The sequence below is a fragment of the Eleutherodactylus coqui genome, chromosome 2 (genome assembly GCF_035609145.1).
Source record: "Eleutherodactylus coqui strain aEleCoq1 chromosome 2, aEleCoq1.hap1, whole genome shotgun sequence".
In the NCBI taxonomy this organism is placed as follows: Eukaryota; Metazoa; Chordata; class Amphibia; order Anura; family Eleutherodactylidae; genus Eleutherodactylus; species Eleutherodactylus coqui.
The window spans coordinates 244,822,523-244,849,375 of record NC_089838.1 but is presented as its reverse complement, the minus strand read 5'-3'; the positions used below and the strand labels follow the sequence as shown (position 1 = coordinate 244,849,375).

At 46.8% G+C, this 26,853-nt stretch overlaps 1 protein-coding gene across 3 annotated transcripts in view; it reads right to left on the bottom strand.

The window, feature by feature from the left end:
* The window catches only part of ANPEP (alanyl aminopeptidase, membrane), a 115,970-nt gene that overhangs the window by 34,129 nt on the left and 54,988 nt on the right, over positions 1-26,853 (bottom strand). For all 3 annotated transcript variants that reach the window (XM_066592771.1, XM_066592770.1, XM_066592772.1), the window contains exons 6-11: positions 25,008-25,162; positions 22,686-22,799; positions 20,066-20,209; positions 15,666-15,731; positions 6,859-6,924; positions 5,064-5,236 (exon numbers count right to left, since the gene is read on the bottom strand). In XM_066592771.1, coding sequence (XP_066448868.1) covers positions 5,064-5,236; positions 6,859-6,924; positions 15,666-15,731; positions 20,066-20,209; positions 22,686-22,799; positions 25,008-25,162 — 718 coding nt within the window. The remainder of the gene's footprint in view (positions 1-5,063; positions 5,237-6,858; positions 6,925-15,665; positions 15,732-20,065; positions 20,210-22,685; positions 22,800-25,007; positions 25,163-26,853) is intronic.

Sequence of the window (26,853 nt, the reverse complement as noted above, 5' to 3'; positions counted from 1 at the left end):
CCACCAGAGGAGTTTATCGTCACTGATGCCCAACCATTCGAAAGTTCCCGGGGTCCGGGGGAAGAGGCTGGGGACTTCCGCCAACTGTCTCAACAACTTTCTGTGGGTGAGGAGGACGATGACGATCAGACACAGTTGTCTTGCAGTGAGGTAGTAGTAAGGGCAGTAAGTCCGAGGGAGCAGCGCACAGAGGATTCGGAGGAAGAGCAGCAGGACGATGAGGTGACTGACCCCACCTGGTGTGCAACGCTTACTCAGGAGGACAGGTCTTCAGAGGGGGAGTCAAGGGCATCAGCAGGGCAGGTTGCAAGAGGCAGTGCGGTGGCCAGGGGTAGAGGCAGGGCCAGACCGAATAATCCACCAAGTGTTTCCCAAAGCGCCCCCTCGCGCCATGCCACCCTGCAGAGGCCGAGGTGCTCTAAGGTCTGGCAGTTTTTCACAGAGACGCCTGACGACCGACGAACAGTGGTGTGCAACCTTTGTCGCGCAAAGCTCAGCCGGGGAGCCAACACCAACAGCCTCACCACCACCACCATGCGCAGACATATGATGGCCAAGCACCCCGCATGGTGGGACGAAGGCCGTTCAGCGCCTCCGGTTTGCACCCCTGCCTCTCCCCCTGTGCCCCAACCTGCCACTGAGATGCAACCCCCCTCTCAGGACACAGGCACTACCGTCTCCTGGCCTGCACCCACACCCTCACCTCCGCTGTCCTCGGCCCCATCCAGCAGTGTAGTTCAGCGCACCGTCCAGCCGTCGCTTGCGCAACTGTTGGAGCGCAAGCGCAAGTACGCCGCCACGCACCCGCACGCTCAAACGTTAACCGTCCGCATAGCAAAATTCATCAGCCTTGAGATGCTGCCGTATAGGGTTGTGGAAACGGAGTCCTTCAAAAGTATCATGGAGGCGGCGGCCCTGCGCTACTCAGTTCCCAGTCGCCACTACTTTTCCCGATGTGCCGTCCCAGCCCTGCACGACCACGTCTCCTGCAACATTGTGCGCGCCCTCACCAACGCGGTTACTGCCACGGTCCACTTAACTACGGACACGTGGACAAGCACAGGCGGGCAGGGCCACTACATCTCCCTGACGGCACATTGGGTGAATTTAGTGGAGGCTGGGACAGAGTCAGAGCCTGGGACCGCTCACGTCCTACCCACCCCCAGAATTGCGGGCCCCAGCTCGGTGCTGGTATCTGCGGAGGTGTATGCTTCCTCCACTAAAGCACCCTCCTCCTCCTCCTCCTCCTCTGTCTCGCAATCAAGATGTGTTAGCAGCAGCATGTCGCCAGCAGTCGGTGTCGCGCGGTGTGGCAGCACAGCGGTGGGCAAGCGTCAGCAGGCCGTGCTGAAACTACTCAGCTTAGGCGATAAGAGGCACACGGCCCACGAACTGCTGCAGGGTCTGACACAGCAGACCGACCGCTGGCTTGCGCCGCTGAGCCTCCAACCGGGCATGGTCGTGTGTGACAACGGCCGTAACCTGGTGGCGGCTCTGCAGCTCGGCAGCCTCACGCACGTGCCATGCCTGGCCCACGTCTTTAATTTGGTGGTTCAGCGCTTTCTGAAAAGCTACCCACGCTTGTCAGACCTGCTCGTAAAGGCGCGCCGGCTCTGCGCACATTTCCGCAAGTCCCACACGGACGCTGCCACCCTGCGCACCCTGCAACATCACTTTAAGCTGCCAGTGCACCGACTGCTGTGCGACGTGCCCACACGGTGGAACTCTACGCTCCACATGTTGGCCAGGCTCTATGAACAACGTAGAGCTATAGTGGAATACCAACTCCAACATGGGCGGCGCAGTGGGAGTCAGCCTCCTCAATTCCTTTCAGAAGAGTGGGCCTGGTTGGCAGACATCTGCCATGTCCTTGGTAATTTTGAGGAGTCTACCCAGGTGGTGAGCGGCGATGCTACAATCATTAGCGTCACCATTCCTCTGCTATGCATCTTGAGAAATTCCCTGCAAACCATAAAGGCAGCTGCTTTGCGCTCGGAAACGGGGGCGGGGGAAGACAGTATGCCGCTGGATAGTCAGGGCACCCTCCTGTCTATTTCTCAGCGCGTACAGGAGGAGGAGGAGGAGCATGAGGAGGATGAGGAGGAGGGGGAAGAGACAGCTTGGGCCGCTGCTGACGGTACACCGGCTGATTGCCTGTCATCCTTTCAGCGTGTATGGCCTGAGGAGGAGGAGGAGGAGGATCCTGAAAGTGATCTTCCTAGTGACGACAGCCATGTGTTGCGTACAGGTACCCTGGCACACATGGCTGACTTCATGTTAGGATGCCTTTCTCGTGACCCTCGCATTGCACGCATTCTGGCCACGACGGATTACTGGGTGTACACACTGCTCGATCCACGGTATAAGGAGAACCTGCCCACTCTGATTCCCGAAGAGGAAAGGGGTTCGAGAGTGTTGCTATACCACAGGACCCTTGCAGACAAGCTGATGGTAAAATTCCCAGCCGACAGCGCTAGTGGCAGAAGGCGCAGTACCGAGGGCAAGGTAGCAGGGGATGTGCGTAGATCGAGCAGCATGTACATCCCAGGCAGTGCAACAGTCTTTAAGGGCCTGGCCAGCTTTATGGCTCCCCACCAAGACTGTGTCACCGCTCCCCAGTCACGGCTGAGTCGGCGGGAGCACTGTAAAAGGATGGTGAGGGAGTACGTAGCGGATCGCACGACCATCCTTGGTGACGCCTCTGCCCCCTACAACTACTGGGTGTCGAAGCTGGACACGTGGCCTGAACTAGCGCTGTATGCCCTGGAGGTGCTTGCTTGTCCTGCGGCTAGCGTCTTGTCGGAGAGGGTGTTTAGTGCGGCTGGGGGAATCATCACAGATAAGCGTAGCCGCTTGTCAACCGACAGTGCCGACAGGCTAACACTCATTAAGATGAACAAAGGCTGGATTTCCCCAGACTTCTGTTCTCCACCAGCGGACAGCAGCGATACGTAAGCAATACGTAGGCTGCACCCGCGGATGGAAGCTACGTTCTCTCTCACCATCCAAAACGGGGACATTTCTGTTTCATCAATCTGTGTCTAATATTCCTCCTCCTCCTCCTCCTGCTCCTCCTCCTGAAACCTCACGTAATCACGCTGAACGGGCAATTTTTCTTAGGGCCACAAGGCTCACTCAAATAATTTTTCAGAACAATTTTTATAAGTTTCAATGCGCTTAAAAGCGTTGGAACTTTAACTTGAACCAATTTTTCGTTACACTGGGCTGCCTCCAGGCCTAGTTACCACTTAAGCCACATTAACCAAAGCGATTCACCTGCCATCTTGGTTGGGCATGGCCAATTTTTACTGAGGTACATTAGTACTGTTGGTACACCAATTTTTTGGGGCCCTCACCTACAGTGTAATCATAGTAATTTCTATGTCCTTCGCCTGCACTCATGGTACAGAAAGGTGTGTGGGGTTGGCCTACAGTTTAGCTACATAAATGTAACTTGTGCCTTGGCTGTACTAAGGCTACTGAAATGGAACGAAGACTGCGCTCCCGCTATACTGCTGCTTCAGAATTGTTAATGGGGCCTGTCCTGAGTGCTACTATTGCTTACATGGAACGAAGACTGCGCTCCCGCTATACTGCTGCTTCAGAATTGTTAATGGGGCCTGTCCTGAGTGCTACTATTGCTTACATGGAACGAAGACTGCGCTCCCGCTATACTGCTGCTTCAGAATTGTTAATGGGGCCTGTCCTGAGTGCTACTATTGCTGACATGGAACGGACACGTGGAGAGGACACGTAGTGCCTCAAAAACATCCCCCTCCTCCTCCAACAGGGAAAACATTGTTGGCAAATGCCTTTGCATTGGTTCGTCTGGTGGCAGTCCAAGAATTTCACCTTTACCGACACAACAAGAGAGCCCCCACACCATCCCCCCGCCACGGCCCACTTAATCCTGGCCACATTCCGAAAACCAACAAAATACAACCGTGCTACTAGGTCCGCAGTCACCACCACATTACCACCAACGCGGTTACTGTTAAGGTGCATATAACCACGGACACGTGGAGAGGACACGTAGTGCCTCAAAAACATCCCCCTCCAACAGGGAAAACATTGTTGGCAAATGCCTTTGCATTGGTTCGTCTGGTGGCAGTCCAAGAATTTCACCTTTACCGACACAACAAGAGAGCCCCCACACCATCCCCCCGCCACGGCCCACTTAATCCTGGCCACATTCCGAAAACCAACAAAATACAACCGTGCTACTAGGTCCGCAGTCACCACCACATTACCACCAACGCGGTTACTGTTAAGGTGCATATAACCAGTCTGACTGGGGCATGCAGACACCTTGACAGAATGAATAGTGTGTGGCACATAGCTTCCCCATTGCTATGCCCACGTGTGCAGCTCCTGATGGCGGTGGCACAGGATTCTATTTCTCATTGCTTCTGTACAGCATTGTGGGCTATCGCCCCGCCCCTATTAAAGAGGGTCGCTGCCTAGCCGTGCCAACCCTCTGCAGTGTGTGCCTGCGGTTTCTCCTCATGGCAGACGCACTTCTAAATAGACATGAGTGTGGCGTGGCATGAGGGCAGCTGAAGGCTGCGCAGGGACACTTTGGTGTGCGCTGTGGGGGGGAGGGGGGGCGGTTGGGCAGCATGTAACCCAGGAGAAGTGGCAGCGGAGTGTCATCCAGGCAGTGATTGTGCTTTGTTGTAGCTAGTGTGGTGCTTAGCAAAGGTATGCCATGCTAATGAGGGCTTTTCAGAAGTAAAAGTTGTTGGGAGGGGGGGGGGCACTCTTGCCGGTATTGTGGCTTAATAGTGGGACCTGTGAACTTGAGATGCAGCCCAACATGTAGCCCCTCGCCTGCCCTATCCGTTTCTGTGTCATTCCCATCACTTTGTTGAATTGCCCAGATTTTCACACATGAAAACCTTAGCGAGCATCGGCGAAATACAAAAATGCTCTGGTCGCCCATTGACTTCAATGGGGTTCGTTGTTCGAAACGAACCCTCGAGCATCGCGGGAAGTTCGTTCCGAATAACGAACACCCGAACATTTTGGTGTTCGCTCATCTCTAGTCCTAACCATTAACTTACTTAAACTCTGATGGCCGTGTGACTGTTGCATTCGGATCTAAAAGAAAATGCTTCTGTTGTACAAGTCCAGTAGTTGTATCTATCGTCACCACAGGAAAACCCATCTGCAAGACCCACGTGTTCATGATGTCTTTAATTTGGCTTCCAAGCTCCAGATGTTCACTATCGACGGCCTAAAACAAAGACAAAAGTATAGGCATTAAAGTTAACTAAGGCCGGTTTCACTCGGGCGGGAGCGTATTAAAACACGGATTTATGAAGCCCGTGTTTTTCAATGGTTTCCTTCACATTTGCGATGTTTGCTAGATTTTCATCTAGTTGGTCATGTAATGTTGCGAGATTTAAAAATCGCAGCATGCCCTATTTTTCAGCGTTTTGCTCTATTTTATCGCCCTTGTTTCCCTATGGAGCCTCCGTTTTATCGCATCGCATGTACTTGCGATTTACGTCCGATGTGTTTTTTAACACTAGAAAATCCAATTGTCTTTCTCACAAGAAAATCGTAAGTGGCAGTGGTGTTTTTTTGCAAGAAAAAGCACCGCTGACGCTTAGACATCTCATGGACAAAATTGCGATTTTGCCGGTATTTTCTCATGGTGATATCGTGATCACCTGTGTAAAGCTAGCTAAAGTGTTAGTCCTCTTTCACATGGGCGACCACGATATTGCCACGAGAAAATCACGGCGATATCGCAGCTTTTTTCCTGCAATTTTTGAGCGGCAGCTTTTTCTTGAGAGAAATTAGCCATCACATGGCTGCTGGCAAACTGGTCATTCTATACACTGATGAGTTCAGCGATCGGCTGTAGCAGTCGGGGCTCTTACCCACTGGCAAAAGGTTTTCTAGCAATGCCAGAGTGAGTGAAAACGCATGATTATAAAACCAATGATATTCAATGGTTTCATTCTCATTTGCGATGCGTTCACACAAGCCTCACTGTGATACAAAAAATCTGCAATATCGCCCATTGCTTTCAATGGAAATCAATGTGAGAAGATCGCACAACAGCCTTGGAATCCCCCATTAGCAAGAGAGAGGGAAGTGTTGGGGGGGGGGGGGGGGTGAGACCGCCCCCTCTCTTGGCCAGAGATTGAATCACTACGAGAATCCTTCTAGTCATGCCCTCTCGTGAAACCCTGGGAAAGCCTTCGAGCCCCACCCCCTATCTCTCCAATATGGGTAGATATGTAAAAGATCCCCTTTAGCTCCGCCTCTCTCTCTCTCCTGTCTGGTACCCATCTTCTGTTCCTTGGGGTTGAGTACAGAAATGCTGTTACCTTCAGCCTAAGCGTATTATGATAAGTGGCATCACCACACTCAAGATCTTGGACATCAATCCATGCCAACTGCTAAGCAAATATGTTTTGGCTGCAATGCAGTAAATAGAAATATTCATTGCAATGTATTGTTATGCAGTTTCTTGTTAATGTGGCATAGAGTGTTAAGGCAGCAGACCTGATACTTGCGAGTTCAATCCCCGCATGGCCAGCTCAAGGTTGACTCAGCCTTCCATCCTTCTGAGGTCGGTAAAATGAGTACCCAGCTTGGTGGGGGGTAATAAAGAAATTAGCTGAAAGCGCTGTGGAATACGTTGGCGCTATACAAATAAGATTTATTTTATTTATGTTTTTATGTAAATGGTTCAATGGTTTGTTTTCATCCACTTTGACAATCTAGGTGTGCGGCCATACTGAAGAGCTTTCCTTTATTACCAAGTTATGAAATACAGCTGTTCCCTCGTTAGTGTTGAATTTAATATTATATGTATTACATAATTTATAATTATTAACTTACTGCTTGTAAGTGTTTCCACAGGTCAGTATACACTGCGTTCCCATAGGCAAGTTCTTCAAAATAGGTCTAAGGGAACAAATAAAAAAAAGAATAAGGATGCTTTTATATGGGACTGAATATTCTGCAACAATGCTGTGGCATATGCCCTCCTGCGGAATATTCAGCACCAAAGTCCGTACTTCTAACATGCAAATTTTGATACGGAATTAAAAATAGCAGAATTCTCCATCAAAACCCACATTTAGGCTAGTTTCACATGGGCGAGAATTGAATGGAGTCATATGCATGAGCGATGTTTTCCCTCACAACAATGCTACGAGAAAAGAAATTGTGCCGTGTTCTATTTTTTTCGCATTCCTTAGGACACCTCACCCATTGATTTCAATGGGATCTTTAATACATTTCCATGCCGTGTGATGTGCATGCGAGTGCAATGCAAGGTTTCCCATTGAAAGCAATGTGAAACACTTCCAATCCTCTATCGCTACCATCTGAGCTGTCTTCCGATTCCCTCCCCCTCGCCGGCTCAGCTTCTCTCTCCTCCCCTCCGGCTGTTTTCAATAGGAGGGGGCGGGATGAGGGTGGAGCTAAGGTCCTACCGCCTCCCCGTAGCTAGCAATGGAAGGGGGCGGGGTGGAGTTTAGCTCCAACCCCGTTCTGCCCCCTCCCATTGCAAGCAACCGGAGGGGAGGAGAGAGGAGGGGAGATGGCGAGGGGGAGGGAAGAGGAAGACAGCTCTGTTGGTAGCGTATATCAGCCGGCTGTGAAAACGGTGTCCGATATACGCTCATGTGAGTAAGCCCTTAGATGCAGACTTCTTTGACGTCATGTTCCTCAGTGGTGTTGTGGAATATTCCATACCGTGTGAAAGCAGCATAATCATATTAAAGTGAGATGTGATCGAGCCCTAAGTCTTATCACTATGTTAGAAAGGTACAAGGAATTAGGATAGTACTCTGAGAATGGAGATAACAGGACTCTCCTGATGCGGAACAGGGCAAATTCTGCATGTGGATCCACAACAACAAGAAAACAGCAAAATACCACAGCTTTGATGCTGTTTTTAGAGGTGGAATATGCCACAGAGAATTCTGTAGAAATTCCAGCGTGTGAACATACCTTAGGGCGCCTTCACATAACAGCTTTTATTTTCAGTTTTTTGTGAGCTATAACCAGCAGTGGGTCCAAAATACTGAAGACGTGCAAATATTTCCATGATACTTTCTCTCTACTCCTGGTTTTGCATCACAAAAACGAACATAAAACCTGTCATGTGAACGCGCCCTTACAGTACAAGCTATGTTCAGGAATTTTCAAAAATCTCCTTCACATGAAGCAGTAAATTTTCATACAGAACCCGTGCCATTTTTTAAGAACACTGCAGATTCTAAGCGTGCTTTTACCCGGCAAGAAAATCCTGAGATTTTCACCTGATGTGAGCGTGAGTAAAAAAGCTGATTATTAAATCAATGATTTTCAATGGTTTCCTTCCCATCAGTGATGTTTTTACTGATGCGATGTTGAGAGACCAAAAAATCGCGGTATGTTCTATCTTTCTGTGATGTGCGATTTTTGGGTTTTTTAAAATTTCGTTTAATCTCCAATTTTTCCAATGTAGCCTCCTTTTTATCGCATCGCAACAAACTTGCGTTGTAATGCAATTTTAACATTAGAAAGTCCGATTGACTCTTGCTTTTAAAAGAATTGCATGTTTTTATCGCACGATTTTATCGCTGGTGGCAGCAATGCGATGCGAGGTTATTTTAAAAAAAGCATTGCTAACACCCAAAAATCGCGAGAACAAAGATGCATTTTTGCCACAGTTTTCTTGCAGCAAAATCACGCTCCCCCTGTGTGAATTTTTCACATCACGGGAAGGAGATTTTAGCAAACATGCATTTTACTGTAAATGGCGCACAATTTCCACTGCAATTCTGCAGTGAGTGAAGGCCGCCTAAATCTGCAGCTTGACATTTTTTTCAAGAGATTTTTGCCGCAGTTTTGAACCCTTGGAATACAAAGGTTAAAATCCGCAGCAGACGTGCCACAAAAGCTGCTGCAAACTCTACACCAGTTCGGTACGGATCCTACCACTGCGGCTTCGCAGCATACTTGTTGCAGGTTTTCTACTGCAGAATGGCCGCAATAAATATATTATATGTGAAGGCGGCCTTACGCTCGGGCTGCACAGCTGCTTGTGATGTGATGTGATAACACTATTATTTGATATCATGTGTAATTTGCAGAGATTTAAGGGAAGATAATTCTTTTTAAGGGATAAAAATTAGAGATGAGCGAGCACCAAAATGCTCGGGTGCTCGTTACTCGGGACGAAATTTTCGCGATGCTCGAGGGTTCGTTGCGAGTAACGAACCCCATTGAAGTCAATGGGCGACCCGAGCATTTTTGTATATCGCCGATGCTCGCTAAGGTTTCCATTTGTGAAAATCTGGGCAATTCAAGAAAGTGATGGGAACGACACAGAAATGGATAGGGCAGGCGAGGGGCTACATGTTGGGCTGCATCTCAAGTTCCCAGGTCCCACTATTAAGCCACAATAGCGGCAAGAGTGCCCCCCCCTCCCAACAATTTTTACTTCTGAAAAACCCTCATTAGCAATGCATACCTTAGCTAAGCACCACACTACCTCCAACAAAACACAATCACTGCCTGCATGACACTCTGCTGCCACTTCTCCTGGGTTACATGCTGCCCAACCCTCTCCCTCCCCCCCCCCGCACGACCCAGTGTCCACAGCGCACACCAAAGTGTCCCTGCGCAGCCTTCAGCTGCCCTCATGCCACACCACCCTCATGTCTATTTATAAGTGCGTCTGTCATGAGGAGGAACTGCAGGCACACACTGCAGAGGGTTGGCACGGGTAGGCAGCGACCCTCTTTAAAAGGGGCAGGGCGATAGCCCACAATGCTGTACAGAAGCAATGAGAAATATAATCCTGTGCCACCGCCATCAGGAGCTGCACACGTGGGCATAGCAATGGGGAACCTATGTGCCACACACTATTCATTCTGTCAAGGTGTCTGCATGCCCCAGTCAGACCGCGTTTTTTTTATAAATAGTCACAGGCAGGTACAACTCCGCAATGGGAATTCCGTGTGCACCCACAGCATGAGTGGCTCCCTGGAACCCACCGGCTGTACATAAATGTATCCCATTGCAGTGCCCTGGACACCAGAACTAACGTCAGATTAAATGCAGGTGGGCTTCGGCCCACACTGCATGCCCCAACCTGACCGGGGTTTTTAATTCATAGACACAGGCAGGTACAACTCCCTATTGTGAAGTCCCTGTGGACTGACAGCATGGGTGGGTGCCAGGAAACCACCGGCGGTACAAAAATATATCCCATTGCATTGCCCATCACAGCTGAGGTAATGTCATGTTTAATGCAGGTGGGCTTCGGCCCACACTGCATGCCCCAGTCAGACTGGGGTTCTTTATAAGTAGACACAGGCAGGTACAACTCCCTATTGTGAAGTCCGTGTGGACCGACAGCATGGGAGGTTCCTAGGAAGCCACAGGCGGTACATAAATAAATCCCATTGCATTGCCCAGCACAGCTGAGGTAATGTCATGTGTAATGCAGGCGGGCTTCGGCCCACACTGCATGCCCCAGTCAGACTGGGGTTCTTTAGAAGTGGACACATGCAGTTACAACCCCGTGTGGACCGACAGCATGGGTGGCTCCCTGGAACCCACCGGCGGTACATAAATATATCCCATTGCATTGCCCATCACAGCTGAGGTAATGTCATGTTTAATGCAGGTGGGCTTCGGCCCACACTGCATGCCCCAGTCAGACTGGGGTTCTTTAGAAGTGGACACATGCAGTTACAACTCCGTGTGGACCAACAGCATGGGTGGGTGCCAGGAAGCCACCGGCGGTACATAAATATATCCCATTGCAGTGCTCAGCACAGCTGATGTAACGTCAGCTTTAATGCAGGTGGGCAAAAAATTAATTGGATTACACTGTAGGCGAGGGCCCCAAAAAATTGGTGTACCAACAGTACTAATGTACGTCAGAAAAATTGCCCATGCCCAACCAAGAGGGCAGGTGAAACCCATTAATCGCTTTGGTTAATGTGGCTTAATTGGTAACTAGGCCTGGAGGCAGCCCAGTTAAAATAAAAATTGATTCAGGTGCAAGTTTCAACGCTTTAATGAGCATTGAAACGTATAAAAATTGTTTACAAAAATTATATGACTGAGCCTTGTGGGCCTAAGAAAAATTGCCCGTTCGGCGTGATTACGTCAGGTTTCAGGAGGAGCAGGAGGAGGAGGATGAATATTATACACAGATTGATGAAGCTAAAAGGTCCACGTTTTTGATGGTGATAGAGAACAATGCTTCCATCCGCGGGTGCAGCCTACGTATTGTTTAGGTATCGCTGCTGTCCGCTGGGGAGAAGAGAAGTCTGGGGAAATCCAGGCTTTGTTCATCTTGATGAGTGTTAGCCTGTCGGCACTGTCGGTTGACAGGTAGGTACGCTTATCTGTGATGATTCCCCCAGCCGCACTAAACACCCTCTCTGACAAGACGTTAGCCGCAGGACAAGCAAGCACCTCCAGGGCATACAGTGCGAGTTCAGGCCACGTGTCCAGCTTCGACACCCAGTAGTTGTAGGGGGCAGAGGCATCACGGAGGACGGTCGTGCGATCGGCTACGTACTCCCTCACCATCCTTTTACAGTGCTCCCGCCGACTCAGCTTTGACTGGGGAGCGGTGACACAGTCTTGCTGGGGAGCCAGAAAGCTGTCAAAGGCCTTAGAGAGTGTTCCCCTGCCTGTGCTGTACATGCTGCCTGATCTCTGCGCCTCCCCTGCTACCTGGCCCTCGGAACTGCGCCTTCGGCCACTAGCGCTGTCGGATGGGAATTTTACCATCAGTTTGTCCGCCAGGGTCCTGTGGTATAGCATCACTCTCGAACCCCTTTCCTCTTCGGGTATGAGAGTGGAAAGGTTCTCCTTATACCGTGGGTCGAGCAGTGTGTACACCCAGTAATCCGTAGTGGCCAGAATGCGTGTAACGCGAGGGTCACGAGAAAGGCATCCTAACATGAAGTCAGCCATGTGTGCCAGGGTACCTGTACGCAACACATGGCTGTCCTCACTAGGAAGATCACTTTCAGGATCCTCCTCCTCCTCCTCAGGCCATACACGCTGAAAGGATGACAGGCAAGCAGCATGGGTACCCTCAGCAGTGGGCCAAGCTGTCTCTTCCCCCTCCTCCTCATCCTCCTCATGCTCCTCCTCCTCCTCCTCAACGCGCTGAGATATAGACAGGAGGGTGCTCTGACTATCCAGCGACATACTGTCTTCCCCCGCATCTGTTTCCGAGCGCAAAGCGTCTGCCTTTATGCTTTGCAGGGAACTTCTCAAGAGGCATAGCAGAGGAATGGTGACGCTAATGATTGCAGCATCGCCGCTCACCATCTGGATAGACTCCTCAAAGTTTCCAAGGACCTGGCAGACGTCTGCCAACCAGGCCCACTCTTCTGTAAAGAATTGAGGAGGCTGACTCCCACTGCGCCGCCCATGTTGGAGTTGGTATTCCACTATAGCTCTACGCTGCTCATAGAGCCTGGCCAACATGTGGAGCGTAGAGTTCCACTGTGTGGGCACGTCGCACAGCAGTCGGTGCACTGGCAGATGAAACTGATGTTGCAGGGTGCGCAGGGTGGCAGCGTCCGTGTGGGACTTGCGGAATTGTGCGCAGATCCGGCGCACCTTTCTGAGCAGGTCTGACAAGCGTGGGTAGCTTTTCAGAAAGCGCTGAACCACCAAATTAAAGACATGGGTCAGGCATGGCACGTGCGTGAGGCTGCCGAGCTGCAGAGCCGCCACCAGGTTACGGCCGTTGTCACACACGACCATGCCCGGTTGGAGGCTCAGCGGCGCAAGCCAGCGGTCGGTCTGCTCTGTCAGACCCTGCAGCAGTTCGTGGGCCGTGTGCCTCTTCTCTCCTAAGCTGAGTAGTTTCAGCACAGCCTGCTAACGCTTGCCCACCGCTGTGCTGCCATGCCGCGCAACGCCGACTGCTGGCGACGTGCTGCTGCTGCTGACACATCTTGATTGCGAGACAGAGGTTGCGTAGGAGGAGGAGGAGGAGGGTGGTTTAGTGGAAGATGCATACACTGCCGCAGATACCACCACCGAGCTGGGGCCCGCAATTCTGGGGGTGGGTAGGACGTGAGCGGTCCCAGGCTCTGACTCTGTCCCAGCCTCCACTAAATTCACCCAATGTGCCGTCAGGGAGATATAGTGGCCCTGCTCGCCTGTGCTTGTCCATGTGTCCGTTGTTAAGTGGACCTTGGCAGTAACCGTGTTGGTGAGGACCCGTACAATGTTGCGGGAGATGTGGTCGTGCAGGGCTGGGACGGCACATCGGGAAAAGTAGTGGTGACTGGGAACTGAGTAGCGCGGGGCCGCCGCCGCCATCATACCTTTGAAAGCCTCCGTTTCCACAACCCTATACGGCAGCATCTCCAGGCTGATCAATTTGGCTATGTGCACGTTTAACGCTTGAGCGTGCGGGTGCGTGGCGGCGTACGTGCGCTTGCGCTCCAACACTTGTGTTAGCGACGGCTGGATGGTGCGCTGAGAGACATTGGTGGATGGGGCCGAGGTCAGCGGAGTTGAGGGTGTGGGTGCAGGCCAGGAGACGGTAGTGCCTGTGTCCTGAGAGGGGGGTTGGATCTCAGTGGCAGGTTGGGGCACAGGGGGAGAGGCAGCGTTGCAAACCGGAGGCGGTGAACGGCCTTCGTCCCACCTTGTGGGGTGCTTGGCCATCATATGTCTGCGCATGCTGGTGGTGGTGAGGCTGGTGGTGGTGGCTCCCCGGCTGATCTTGGCGCGACAAAGGTTGCACACCACTGTTCGTTGGTCGTCTGCACTCTCAGTGAAAAACTGCCAGACCTTTGAGCACCTCGGCCTCTGCAAGGTGGCATGGCGCGAGGGGGCGCTTTGGGAAACAATTGGTGGATTATTCGGTCTGGCCCTGCCTCTACCCCTGGCCACCGCACTGCCTCTTCCAACCTGCCCTGCTGCTGCACTTGCCTCCCCCTCTGAAGACCTGTCCTCAGTAGGCGTAGCAAACCAGGTGGGGTCAGTCACCTCATCGTCCTGCTGCTCTTCCTCCGAATCCTCTGTGCGCTCCTCCCTCGGACTTACTCCAATTACTACTACCTGAGTGATAGACAACTGTGTCTCATCGTCATCGTCCTCCTCACCCACTGAAAGCTCTTGAGACAGTTGCCGGAAGTCCCCAGCCTCATCCCGCAGACCCCGGGAACTTTCCAAAGGTTGGGCATCGGTCACGACAAACTCCTCCAGTGGGAGAGGATTCGGAACCATTGCTGTCCATTCTGGGCAGGGGCCCGAGAACAGTTCCTGGGAGTCTGCCTGCTCCTCAGAATGTGTCATTGTAATGGAGTGAGGAGGCTGGGAGGAAGGAGGAGCAGCAGCCAGTGGATTCAGAGTTGCAGCAGTGGACGGCGCAGAATTCTGGGTGGTCGATAGATTGCTGGATGCACTTTCTGCCATCCACGACAGGACCTGCTCACACTGCTCATTTTCTAATCAAGGTCTACCGCGTGGACCCATTAATTGTGAGATGAATGTGGGGACGCCAGAAACATGCCTCTCTCCTAATCCCGCAGCAGTCGGCTGCGATACACCTGGATCAGGAGCTCGGCCTGTGCCCACACCCTGACTTGGGCGTCCGCGTCCTCGCCCACGTCCACGTCCTCTAGGCCTACCCCTACCCCTCAGCATGCTGTATTACCAGTAGTGCAGAAACAGAACGCTGTAATTAAATGTGCCGCTTATTGGCCTGTGGTTGGAGGCTGACTTCGCTTACGGAACGCACAGCAGAGGCAGGAAAGAATTTTGCGCAAGCCTGCTGTAACACTGGCTGCGTATGAATTAGGACAACTACCCCCAGCAGAGACACAGTACAGTCAGGACGGTCACAGCAGCCCAAATAGATTTTTTTTTCCCAAATTTTTTTGGAAAAGCCCACTGCCTATATAGACTGGATATGTCTTTCACTGTCCCTGCCTCACCACCACTACTGGCCGTGGACTATGTAAAATTACTGCAGGACGCAATGCTCTGCACGGCCGATATAGAAAAAAAATAAATAAATGTGCAACACTGCAAAAAGCAGCCTCAACAGTACTGCACACGGTCAGATGTGGCCCTAAGAAGGACCGTTGGGGTTCTTGAAGCCTAAAATTAATCCTAACACTCTCCCTATAGCAGCTCCGGCATCAGCAGCACTTTCCCTGATCTCTGTCAGAATGCGTCTGTGGCGAGCCGCGGGAGGGGCCGATTTACATACTCGGGTGACACCTGATCTCGCCAGCCACTCACTGCAGGGGGGTGGTATAGGGCTTGAACGTCGCAGGGGGAAGTTGTAATGCCTTCCATGTCTTTCTATTGGCCAGAAAAGCGCGCTAACGTCTCAGAGATGAAAGTGAAAGTAACTCGAACATTGCGTGGTGCTCGCCTCTAGTAACGAGCATCTCGAACACGCTAATACTCGAACGAGTATCAAGCTCGGACGAGAACGTTCGCTCATCTCTAATAAAAAATATATTAAATTCATATTGCGCTACAGTGAAAATTGCGATTACATAACATTCTGTGCAATCTTAATAAAGCTGTATGAGAAAAAAAATTGTAGGCAAATGTACTACAAAAAAGTCTAGCATTGTTGTCTCATGCAACCCCATGCAGAATATTCCGCTTGCATGAAAGGTCCCAAACCAGGTGATACTTACATGTAATCCCTTGACAAAAACTCTTTCGGTGATAAATGAGGACAACATCCGGATAACTGCTGCACCCTATAATGAAACACACCATAAAATACCCAATATACTGTAAGTGCGATAAAATGTTTATTACCATAGATAGTCATTCATTGTGCTTTATAATGGCACTAAAATGCAGGTTCTTGATGTAATATACTGTGTACATTCTGTTTGATATATCAACAGTTGCTTCTTGAACTGAATATGTACATATTTAAATGTCTCCATAAAGCCCAACAGTCCCATTTTTCATATTATATTGCTAAAAGAGTTTTGAATTTGGTGGAACTTATAACGCTTCAGGTAAAAGTAGGCGGTCCTACTATGTTTTGTCATCGGGGCGGCGTTTAACGTGTACTGCGAATGAGAAGGCAAATGTTTGGGGGGAATGATTTTGTGTGCAAACGTATGATTTCTGGCTGGCTATTTTTCCTGATGTCAATATGGAGTATTCTTTAACCGTCAACCATATGGAATGAATATTAAACCATATCCACACATCCTAGAATTTGAGCGTGATTCCACACCTTTAGGCCTCTTTCACACGATTTTCAGCTGTCCGCACCATGGACGAAAATCGCATGAACGTAAGAAAGCCACAACCAAGTCACGGCTAAATCTCCCGTTTTCTTGCCTGTTCACATGGCCAGGCTGCGGCGTATATACGCCACAGCCTGGAATTCCATGGGACAGCTAAGATCTCTCCCCCTCCCCTTGCCGTTTGATAGTGGCAATAGAAGCTCCCATAGAAACCAATTGAAACCTGCCAGCATGGGGGGGGACTTTAGCAACGCGAGCCACTGCGAAATTCCCTCCCCCTTCCCTTTTCTGATGTTTTTTACAGGCTCCCATAGGAATCTATAGCAATGGACGGTGTATTTCGGCCAAAGATAGGATAAGGATTTTATGCACCAGAAAATCGCCCATCTGAACAAATGCATTGGAATCCAATGCTTCAGATAGTTGCGATTTTTGGACAGCATTTTATTGCAGCTAAAACGATAAAACGATCGTGTAAAAGGGGACTTAGATAGTAGATTATTAATAAATAAATCTTGGTATTTGTATAGTGCCAACTTATTCCACAGCGCTTTCAGGTAATTATTACTTATTACCCCCCACCAAGCTGGGTTCTCATTTTACCGACCTCAGAAGGATGGAGTCATGGTGATGCCCTGAGATTATTAAATGGTAATAAAACATAAAAAGTAAAAAAGAAGTGATCCCATGAACCAGTTTTAAAAAGAATAAGGCTGGGTTCACACAGGATGGAATTCCCGTGGACATTCCGTGCAGAATTTCTGTGCGGCAATTCCACTCATAGCTTTTTAACTCGAGTTGAGCCAGCCATGTGGACAAGATTTTGCAAAAGGGTCGGCCAATCCATTGCGGGAAAGCCAGATATGCAGCGCGGAATTCAATTCCGTGGCATGTGAATTCTTTTTTTTTTTCTGCTGCAACCTCACTCCTCTCTATGTTGCGGGTTCTGAAGCTGTGGCTTTCCTGCGGAAATATTGCGGCTTTTCGGTGCGGCCAAGCCGCAAGAGTTCCGTGGGATTTCTATCCCGTAAGAACCCAGCCTTAGAGTTACTGGTTAGAATGGGTAGATAAAAAAAACTTAGCTAAAAGAGAACAAACATTCATTCTGAATGAAACCCCAAGGCTGGCAGCATTGTATTTTCTCTAAGCCTTACCATAATTGATAAGAATAAGGGGGGCCATTGCTGTTAAAGAGTTGTTATTACATCAAGAAACATATTGTGAAGAACTAGCCATTTTTATGTGGGGGAATGGGAGAGACAATCCATTTCCTTGGTTGGTGACTGTGGGGCGGCCCTGATCCTGCGTAAAACGTTTATCGATGATGTAACATTTATAAGGGGAGGTGATGGAGAATCTGTTAAATCCATTCAGAATTATTTTTCTTACATTTTATCTGTATGTATAGTTGGGAATGCATCAACTTCCTGGATATTACTATATACATAGGGAACACTGAGTATGGACAATACTTTTGACCAAAGGTTTCAGTAAGGAAGTTAATGCCAACAGTTTTATATCCTTAACTACCTACCATCATCTAATATGGCTACTCAATATTCCCAATGATCATTTCTAGGCTGTGTCAGCTACCATTGCTGTCAGTTGTCATCATCAGCTACTAACATGATAAGATGATACCAGCTAGTGTGCCGCTCCATGCTCTTTGTCACTGCTCACGGTAAGTAAGCCTTGCCTGTTAGTTTCCCTGACTTAGGAGGAATAACTTTTTGTGGAATTAGTGTTAATATCGGAGGCCATTTTATGTGCATTTAATATGCAGCTTGTAGTACATTGCTTTAATCTTGGGAAGTACGTTTCTTATTGTAATATGTTCTCAATTACGGTGTCTGTTATATTATTTGGTTATTACTGCTTGTGTCTGAGGAGTTCCCAGTGGAAAATGTTTCATGACATCAAGAAACACTATATATGTATTGTGTCTTGTTTGGCATTTTTCTACCGAGTTCCATTAGAGAGTTAATTGAGCATATCTATTGCATGAAGTAAGTGTTTTCTTCTTTACTATTTTATAAGTGCAGTATACTTTGTAAAAAAAAAAGCCAAGCACCTGACGCCCCAAAAGTGGTTCCATCCTTGGCCTATAAAAAGGCTCTCAGAGGCTACTTGTGTGTAGTGGACATCTTTCTTTGCATGTATAGAGCTTGTTGACCACTAGACGCCTCTACGATGCAATTAAAGAGACAACCCAGTGAATAGAGTTTGAGAGGGGCGCATTATTGGAACAGCCGGATGGTCGTATCGACAAACTGCCCACCACCTAGACATTTAAGAAGAGACTGTTAGGAGGTGTTGGGACCAATGGATGTGTGAGGGGACACACACAAGGCGACCGGGCTCAGGACATCCTTGACAGACTACCAGTAGAGAGGATCATCTGATCGTCTAACAAGCACAACAGTTTTGTTGTCCGCCATTCAGAGACAGGTTAGACCATTATTACAGGGCCCTGTGTCTGTCGAAACCACTTCCAGGTGCTTGGCTGAGTGACATTTGGTCTTTACCTATTGAATGTTTTGCCTTTGACACCCACCATCACTTCCATTTGCAGTGGTGTTGTGAATGATAAAACTGGACTGCTACAGAGGGGAACCAGGTTGTCTTAAGTGAGGAATCCAGGTTTAGTTTGGGCACTGACGCTGGCCGTGTTCGTGCCTGGAGATCTACGGGTAAGCGCCTCAATCCTGCCTTAGCTGTGGAGTTGCACAATACCCCCATTGCAGGTCACCCCTAGTTGTGGTACTAGGGATAATGACAGCTCAGCGATATGTTCAAGACATCATGCAGCCACATGTGTTCCTCTCATGGCGGCTTCCAAGAGGCATTTTCCAGCACGATAATGCTCGGCTGCACACACAAGGGTGTCACAGGAATGCCTCCACAACATTGTCACACTTCCATAGCTACCCGGTCGCCAGATTTATCATCAATAGAAAATGTATGGAACCATCTGGGATGCAGTTTAGCCTACGAGTTTGCGTGATCCAGAGGTATTCAGGTTGGGTTTGTTATCCTGTGGCAAATGAGGCAGGACCGATATGCCACAGGATACAATACAGAAGCTGTATACCTCCATGGCCCGTATCACATCTTGTATCCAAGCTAGAGGCAGTACAACAGGGTACTAGAGCCTCCATGCCCGCCAGTATTACATCTTACATCCAAGCTAGAGATGGTACAACAGGGTACTAGAGCCTCCATGCACCCGTATCACATCTTACATCCAAGCTAGAGATGGTACAACAGGGTACTAGAGCCTCCATGCCCACACATATCACATCTTACATCCAAGCTAGAGGCAGTACAACAGGGTACTAGAGCCCCCATGCCTGCCCGTATCACATCTTGCATCCAAGCCAGAGGCGGTAAAAACAGGCTACTATTTGTTTTGCTCTGTTTTTGTAATCACATTTTTTTAATATAAACCTTGCAATCACACAGAGAAAGTTTCATTCCATTCCAACAACTCCTAAGTGCTTGATTTTTTTTGGACAAAGAGTGTATTTGGAGTGTATTTGCCAAATTAAGTAAACCCTAATTTTGTGCGTTCCTATTTGTGTTTAGATCATTTTACTTATTTTCAGATCTTTTTATCAGAGCTCCATTTTTTTATACAGAGTTTGAAATCACATGCATAGAAAAAAGCAAAAGCTAGAAAGCTGGCTGGTGAAACCACAATTAGTCTATCACAGTTCTTCTAGTACATGTAAATGGGCCATAAAGGGATGTATTCCAACAAATTACCTGTATGGCTCAAGTATATTAAACAGTGACAGTAACAGTATATATTATATTAAACAGTTTACCTTATTATATGTAATGGCATCAAAGAGTTCACTTATTTCTGATCGAGTGTTCACGTCTTCTTCTTTTGATGTAAGTGGATGAGAAGAGGTTAAAGCATCAACACCCATCACTCCGATTATATCATTAAGCACCATCAAGTCTTTCTGCAAAGGTCAAAGAAGAATTATGTGCTACATTAATATGTGTATAAGGGTATTCAGTATTGACACAAACAAAATTTGGAAGTGAACTCATTACCCGCCATTTCATGATTTGTAATTGCTTATCCTCGTCTCATTCATTTTCACCTTTTATTTCTTTAAGTAATACAAATAAATTATACACATAAAATATTTTCAGTGCTTATCGGAAATGAACATTGGGAGCCACCATTTGCAGACCAAAGGGAGGCTATTTTTTCAGTCAATACAGATAGAAAAATAATTGAAAAACCCCAAATCTTAATCTAAACCCTGCAGGGCTTCTGTATAGGTCTGCTTCCTCCGAAAGAATAAAAGTACCTTTACACGGAACAATTGTTGGACACATAAGTGCTTGACGGTTGTCCAATAGACTGTTGCTCCTGTGTTTTCACACAAGAGCGATTAGTTGTTCAGATAATGAAGGTGGAGCGTGCCGTAGATCTCTTCCGGCCGCCCACTTTCATTCACTGCAAACAGGCAGTTGTTCATGGGTGATTGACTGCCTGTTTAAATGGGCAGATAGTCGCTTTGTTGTTAGGTGAGTTGACAGTGAGCGATTTCTTACTCAGTGTCCGGTCAGTGACCATGTGTACATAAGACGACTATTGCCTGAATTGACTGTTTCCAGCAATGATTTGGGTGATAATCGCCCTGTGAAAAAGTACTTTAACTCTTTTATGAAAGGATACAAAGTTTTCATTTTGACATGTTATCATATTGTAAAGGTTTCTTAAGAAATGTGATTGGTAATAGCATATTACTTCTGGGACCCCCAATGATCATCAAAATGTAGGGGCTGCAGTGCTAGTAAAACACCATAGCTTCTTTACAGATTTTCCCTCCACAGCACGCCCTTCCCATCCACTGTGCATCAATGGTGCCATGTTACAGTTCTCTGCTGTGTAGGGAAGAAGAAAAGGGGTTCAGGCTTTTAGTTCTTGGGAACAACAAGTCGCACCCCCATTGCTTATAGTGTCCTAACAATATGCCATAACATTCTAAAAAGGAATACTCCTTTAATGGTAAGTACAAGGGTAAGTCAAAAATTTTCCGCACTCTGGCTGTAGAATTTATTTTAATCAACTCAAAAAAAAAAAAAAAAAACATTAATTTTAGGCATAACCACTTTGCCTTTCAATACACTTTATCCATTTGCCAACAAGCTTTCATATTCCCTCATTAAAAAATGTTTTAGGTTTAGCTGCAAGCCACAGATGCAGCACTGTCCTCACTTCTTCATCAAGCGTGAATCTTCGTCCTCTTAGGGCTTCTTTCAGGGGACCAAACAGGTGATAGTCTGATGACGCATAGGACTATAGGAAAGATGCTTTAACACCTCAAAACAAAGTTTTTGGAAAGTGTTGACTGTATGAGCAGCGGTGTGCAGACGTTCATTGTCATGCAACAACACAACACCCTTGGATAGCAGTCCTCTACACTTTGTATGAATTTTAGGCTTCAGCTCTTTAGGAAGCATCTCACTGTACCAAGCACTGTTGATTGTTAAACTTTTTTCCTGATAATGTTCCAGCTCCTTCTTGATGGCTGACACTTGTACGACTTTGAACTTCTCTATCCATTCAGACACACTCCTTCATGACAAAACACTTTCTCCATATTGTGCACAAAATCTTTGATAAGGACATACCCTCAGACGCCAAAAAGCAAATCACTGCATGCTATTCTTCTTTGGTGCAAATCCGCGCGTGAAAAAAACGCAAATCCGCATCCCATAGGAAAGCATTTGCCACTTGCAGGTAATTAAATAGCTGCGGATACTGATTTAAGTGATTTACGGATTTCACGCTCGTGAAAAAAACGCGACATGCTCCTTTTTAGTGCGGATCACGCATGCGGGAGCTCATAGAGCTTATATCTCAATTGATCTCCCGCATGAAAAAAGAAAGACAATTATAGTACATCCGCAGCAGAAATCTGCAGCAGAAATCCGCGCGGGCCTGATTTTCCCTGTGGACACGAGGCCTTAGGCCTCATGTCCACGGGGAAAATCAGATCCGCTGCGGATTTGTAATGCGGATTTGGGCTGCGGATGCAGTGAGATGCTCTGTAATTGTCTTTTATTTTTCATACGGGAGATCAATTGAGCTATGTGCTCTATGAGCTCCCGCACGCGTGATCCGCACTAAATGGAGCATGTCCATTTTTTTTCATGCTCCAGAAATTTTTTAATTACCATCCGCAGGTATTTATCTACCCACGGGTGGTCAATGCATTCCTATGGGGCGCGGATCCGTGTGTGGGAAAAACGCTGCGAATTTTAATTCTTATTTTCCCAGTGGACATGAGGCCTTATTACAGAAAAACTTTAGAGTGTAATTAAACCTTTAGACAGTATTTGAAATACAAATCCTAGTTACTGCTGTTGTCTCTCATCCAACTTCATAATACTACTTTATAAGAGTCTTAAGAAACTTACTATGTTCCAGGTGGGCTCTGCAGAGTCGGCTCCCAAATATTGCACGTAAGAGGCAAAGCCTTCATTCAACCATAGTTGATTCCACCATTCAATTGTTACAAGATTCCCAAACCACTAGAACAGAAATAAGATTGTATTGTAAGTGTGGTGTATGGAGTGGAACATGGCAATAAAAGGTAGTGAAGTTAAATTTAGGCATAATTCAGGGTGTTATCTAACGACTTCATTTTGTACTGAGCCTTAATAGGGCTACCAGAGAGGTGTATGAGCCCACTATTGTACCTCGGTATGCCCCCAATTTTATGTGTAACCAGACAGTTTTCTGTTGGATTCCACATAAAAAAATCATGGTCTACTCGGACTCCGTATGGATGGAGGCATTCTACCCTTCAAGGACTCACTAATATTGTGTTAGAATGAGAAGAGTCATATGTTGCAGTACTTACTACAAGCTTGTTCCGCTTTCTCCTGTATCTCAGGATCAGGTACAGAGTGTCATCACAACAAAATCTACAAGGTTGTGTGAGGAGTTATTAGGCTGATGAACTGGCTGGGATGATTGATAGTCAAGTCATTAAGATCTTTATGCTATTTAAACTGCTTCCCCTATATTCCCCTAGCCGCTGGTTATGCTTCCCCTATATTGGTTTGCAGTGATTTTATCCTTTGAACTGCCTTGTGTTCATAGTGCGAGTGGAGTTTCCATTCTAAGCCTTGTTGTTCTACATCTGTATCCTGTTCTAAGTGTTAGTGTTTATCTTTGTGTTTAGTTGTTTTTCTCCAGATTTCTTTCTAACCTTTGAACTTGTCACATACAAACATTGGGATTGTCCTTTTCGGGGCGGGTGCTCCGCTTTGTGGCAGATCGAGTCAGGGAAGTTAGGGATGTTCGGTTTTGTACAGTATTTATATTCTCCTGTTTACTGTCTGGTCTTGTGTCAAGTTTCCAGTATTCAAATATCCTCCAGCCTGCCTTAGTTTCTCAGCTCCCTATTGTCTTCCTTTGTTTAGTTGGCAGTTCTGGACAGACTTGACACTAGGGTTATGCCTAGACTTTTTGTAGTCAGACTTTATTCTATAGAATACTCAAAACGTTAAAGGGAACCTGTGACTGGATATATGTACCATAAACTAAGTTATGATGCTCATAGCGCAGGTTCACAGGAGTGCAGGGAGGTATTTTTATAGATACCTGCCTCTCGGTGCCTCTCGCTGGTCTGCATGTGGACCACCCATTCTGAACGTGGACCAGGTCATCGGCCTGAAGCTTGTATCTGCATGCTCCCATAGAGATCAATGAGCGTGCATGCATACAGTCTTCCGTTTTCAGTCCAATCACATGGTCCGCGTTCTGAATGCACGGTCCACAGGTGGACTTTCAAGGCTGATAGAATGGTCAGCAGGGGGCAGGTAAGTAAATATACAACATTTTCCCCTGCGGGCTTCTAAGGATGTCCCAGCTACAGTGGAAAAGTATGAAATAGAAAAAAAATGTGAACATTCCCCAGAAGTCTTATATGACATCATGGGCAATATAGATGGTTAAGGAATAGTTACAAAAATAAGTTTAAAAAAATTTACAGAATAAAATTAAAATCTATACATAAAAAAGAAAGTGACCCAAAGCCGACGCCAACCAAAACCGTCGCAATATGAGCCCTGTAATTTAAAACTATACACATCATATGTCAAAACATCCGATACAAAATGAGGAACCTATTACATACTTCATTCAGTGTAAATATACTCATTTTAAAAAGAACTATAAATTTAAAAAAATAATTTTTTATATTTTTAACTTCAATGAAACAAAATAAAAGTCAATGAAAAAAGGTATAAAAAAATAGCCCTATATGTCATGGGAAAAAACGCAGGAAGAATAATTTTGGTAGCTGAAAAGAAAAAAAAATAGGACAGTAAAACAATTAGGTGGGTAAAATCCCTAGAAAGTTTCTGGTTCTTTAGGACCAAAACACCCTGGTCCTTAAGGGGTTAATGTGCCTTTACATATAGCATAAAAATCTACCATACCAAATCCACTGAAGATCTGCATGTCTTCCATGTGGATTTTGAGTGCATTTGCTGCAGCTTCGCAAAGGATGAAATTCGCAACACTTCTACTAGAAATCCATATCAAATTCTGCATGCAAGACTTGGATTTTGCAGCAGATTTGCTCGTGTCTAATTTTTCCGCCACATGTAAAAGCACCCTTAGTGTCAGTAGCAGGAGTGGCTGGAGGACTCTGTTAATGAACTACATGGAGGTAGACTTTAAGATTGTAGCAGTCCAACAGACAACAAAAACCTAAAGACATAACCCACCTGATGTGCAAGCTCATGGCCTATTACTGAGATCACCCTCTCCTTGTTACCGATGGAAGATTCCCGAGGGTCAAAAAGGAGGGCCGTCTCTCTGTATGTCACTAGTCCCCAATTCTCCATGGCTCCGGCGTGGAAGTCTGGGAGAGCTACCTGGTCTAAGAAAGCAAAAAATGTTACTATACATCTATCCAGTACACACAGCTTTAGACTTGGAATGGATGTATTGTGCACCCTGTTACACCGCTTTGAAAAATTTTAACCCCTTAATGATGCGGCCCCTTTTTTATTTTCCATTTTTGTTTTTTCCTCCCTCTTTAAAAAAATCATAACTCCTTTATTTATCCATCGATGTCGCTGCATGAGGGCTTGTTTTTGTCGATGTTGTATTTTTCAATGGTGCTATTTAATGTACCATATAATGTAGTGAAAAACTAAAAAAAAATTCTAAGTGGAGTACAATGAAAAAAAAATTACATTCTGCCATCTTTCAGTGCGTCTTGTTTCTACGGCGCACAAACTGCAACACAAATGACCTGATAACGTTATTCTATGAGTCAGTACGATTACTACGATACCAAACTTGTATAGTTTTCTTTTGCCGTGTTACTTTTTTTTTCAGACATTTATTTTTTTTCAATTATTTTCTGCCGCCATCTTCTGTGCACAATAACTTTTTTATTTTTTCATTCACATAGTTGATCAATGGCTCATTTTTTGCGGGATGTCCTGTAGTTTCCGATAGTATCAATTCTGAATACATACGACTTTTTGATCGCGTTTTATTGCATTTTTTCTGGCAGGGTGACTGAAAAAGTGCAATTCTGGCGTTTTGTTTTTTTTTCAAACAATGTTCACCATGTGGGGTAAATAATGAACTACTTTGATAGATCGGACTTTTATGGACGTGGCAATACCAAATATGTATTTTTCTTTTATGATTTAGATTTCTTTTATTATAGGTATGATAAAAGGGGGGCCATTTAAACTTTTATTACTTTTTTTACAATTAATAAAACTTTATTGATCTTTTTTCACTTTTCTTTTAAGAAAACTCTGACGGACTCTCCTAAGGCAGCCCTGGAGCCTTTCAAAAGGACCCCGGCTGCCATGACACCTGCACGGCTCCCCCGATCTCACCGTGGGGGAGGGGGGGCATACGGGACTGTTCGGGGGATTTAAATGCTGCTGTCAGAATTAACAGCGGCATTTAAAGGGTTAATAGCCGCGATCGGCCCCGCGGCCAATTTCAGCTATTACCCGCAGGTGTCTTCATACATACTCCGACACTCCAGGACGTAAATGTAAGTTCTGGAGCAGGAAAGGGGTTAAACAGAACCCTTATACCATGATTTCTTCTATCTGACTTGCGCAAGTAATACACAGATTGCTGAATATTCTATCTACTAAAAGCATATTTGCATAACTCGCAAAGATACAAAATTATAAACTGTCTTAACTCTACAGTATTCCTCATTCCTTAGCAGTTTACCGGACCAGCATTCTCTTCTTTGCATCATTATTTTATATAGTAACATAGTATGTAAGGCCGGAAAAAAGACATGTCCATCCAGTTTAGACTATTTCCCCAAAATGGCTGCAGGCAATGACATCAGAACAACGCATGAGACACACAGTGATCATTTTCTGAGTGTTTAGGTATAATTTGGTTGCTTCCTGGTTAGGGTCCTAAGCTCTCTCTCACGACCTGAAGGTTGCAGGTTCAATTCCCATGTGGTTCAGGTAGCCAGCTCAAGGTTGACTCAGCCTTCCAATCTTCCGAGGTCAGTACAATGGGTACCCAGCTTGCTGGGGAGTAAAAGATAACTGGGGAAGGCAAAGGCTAACC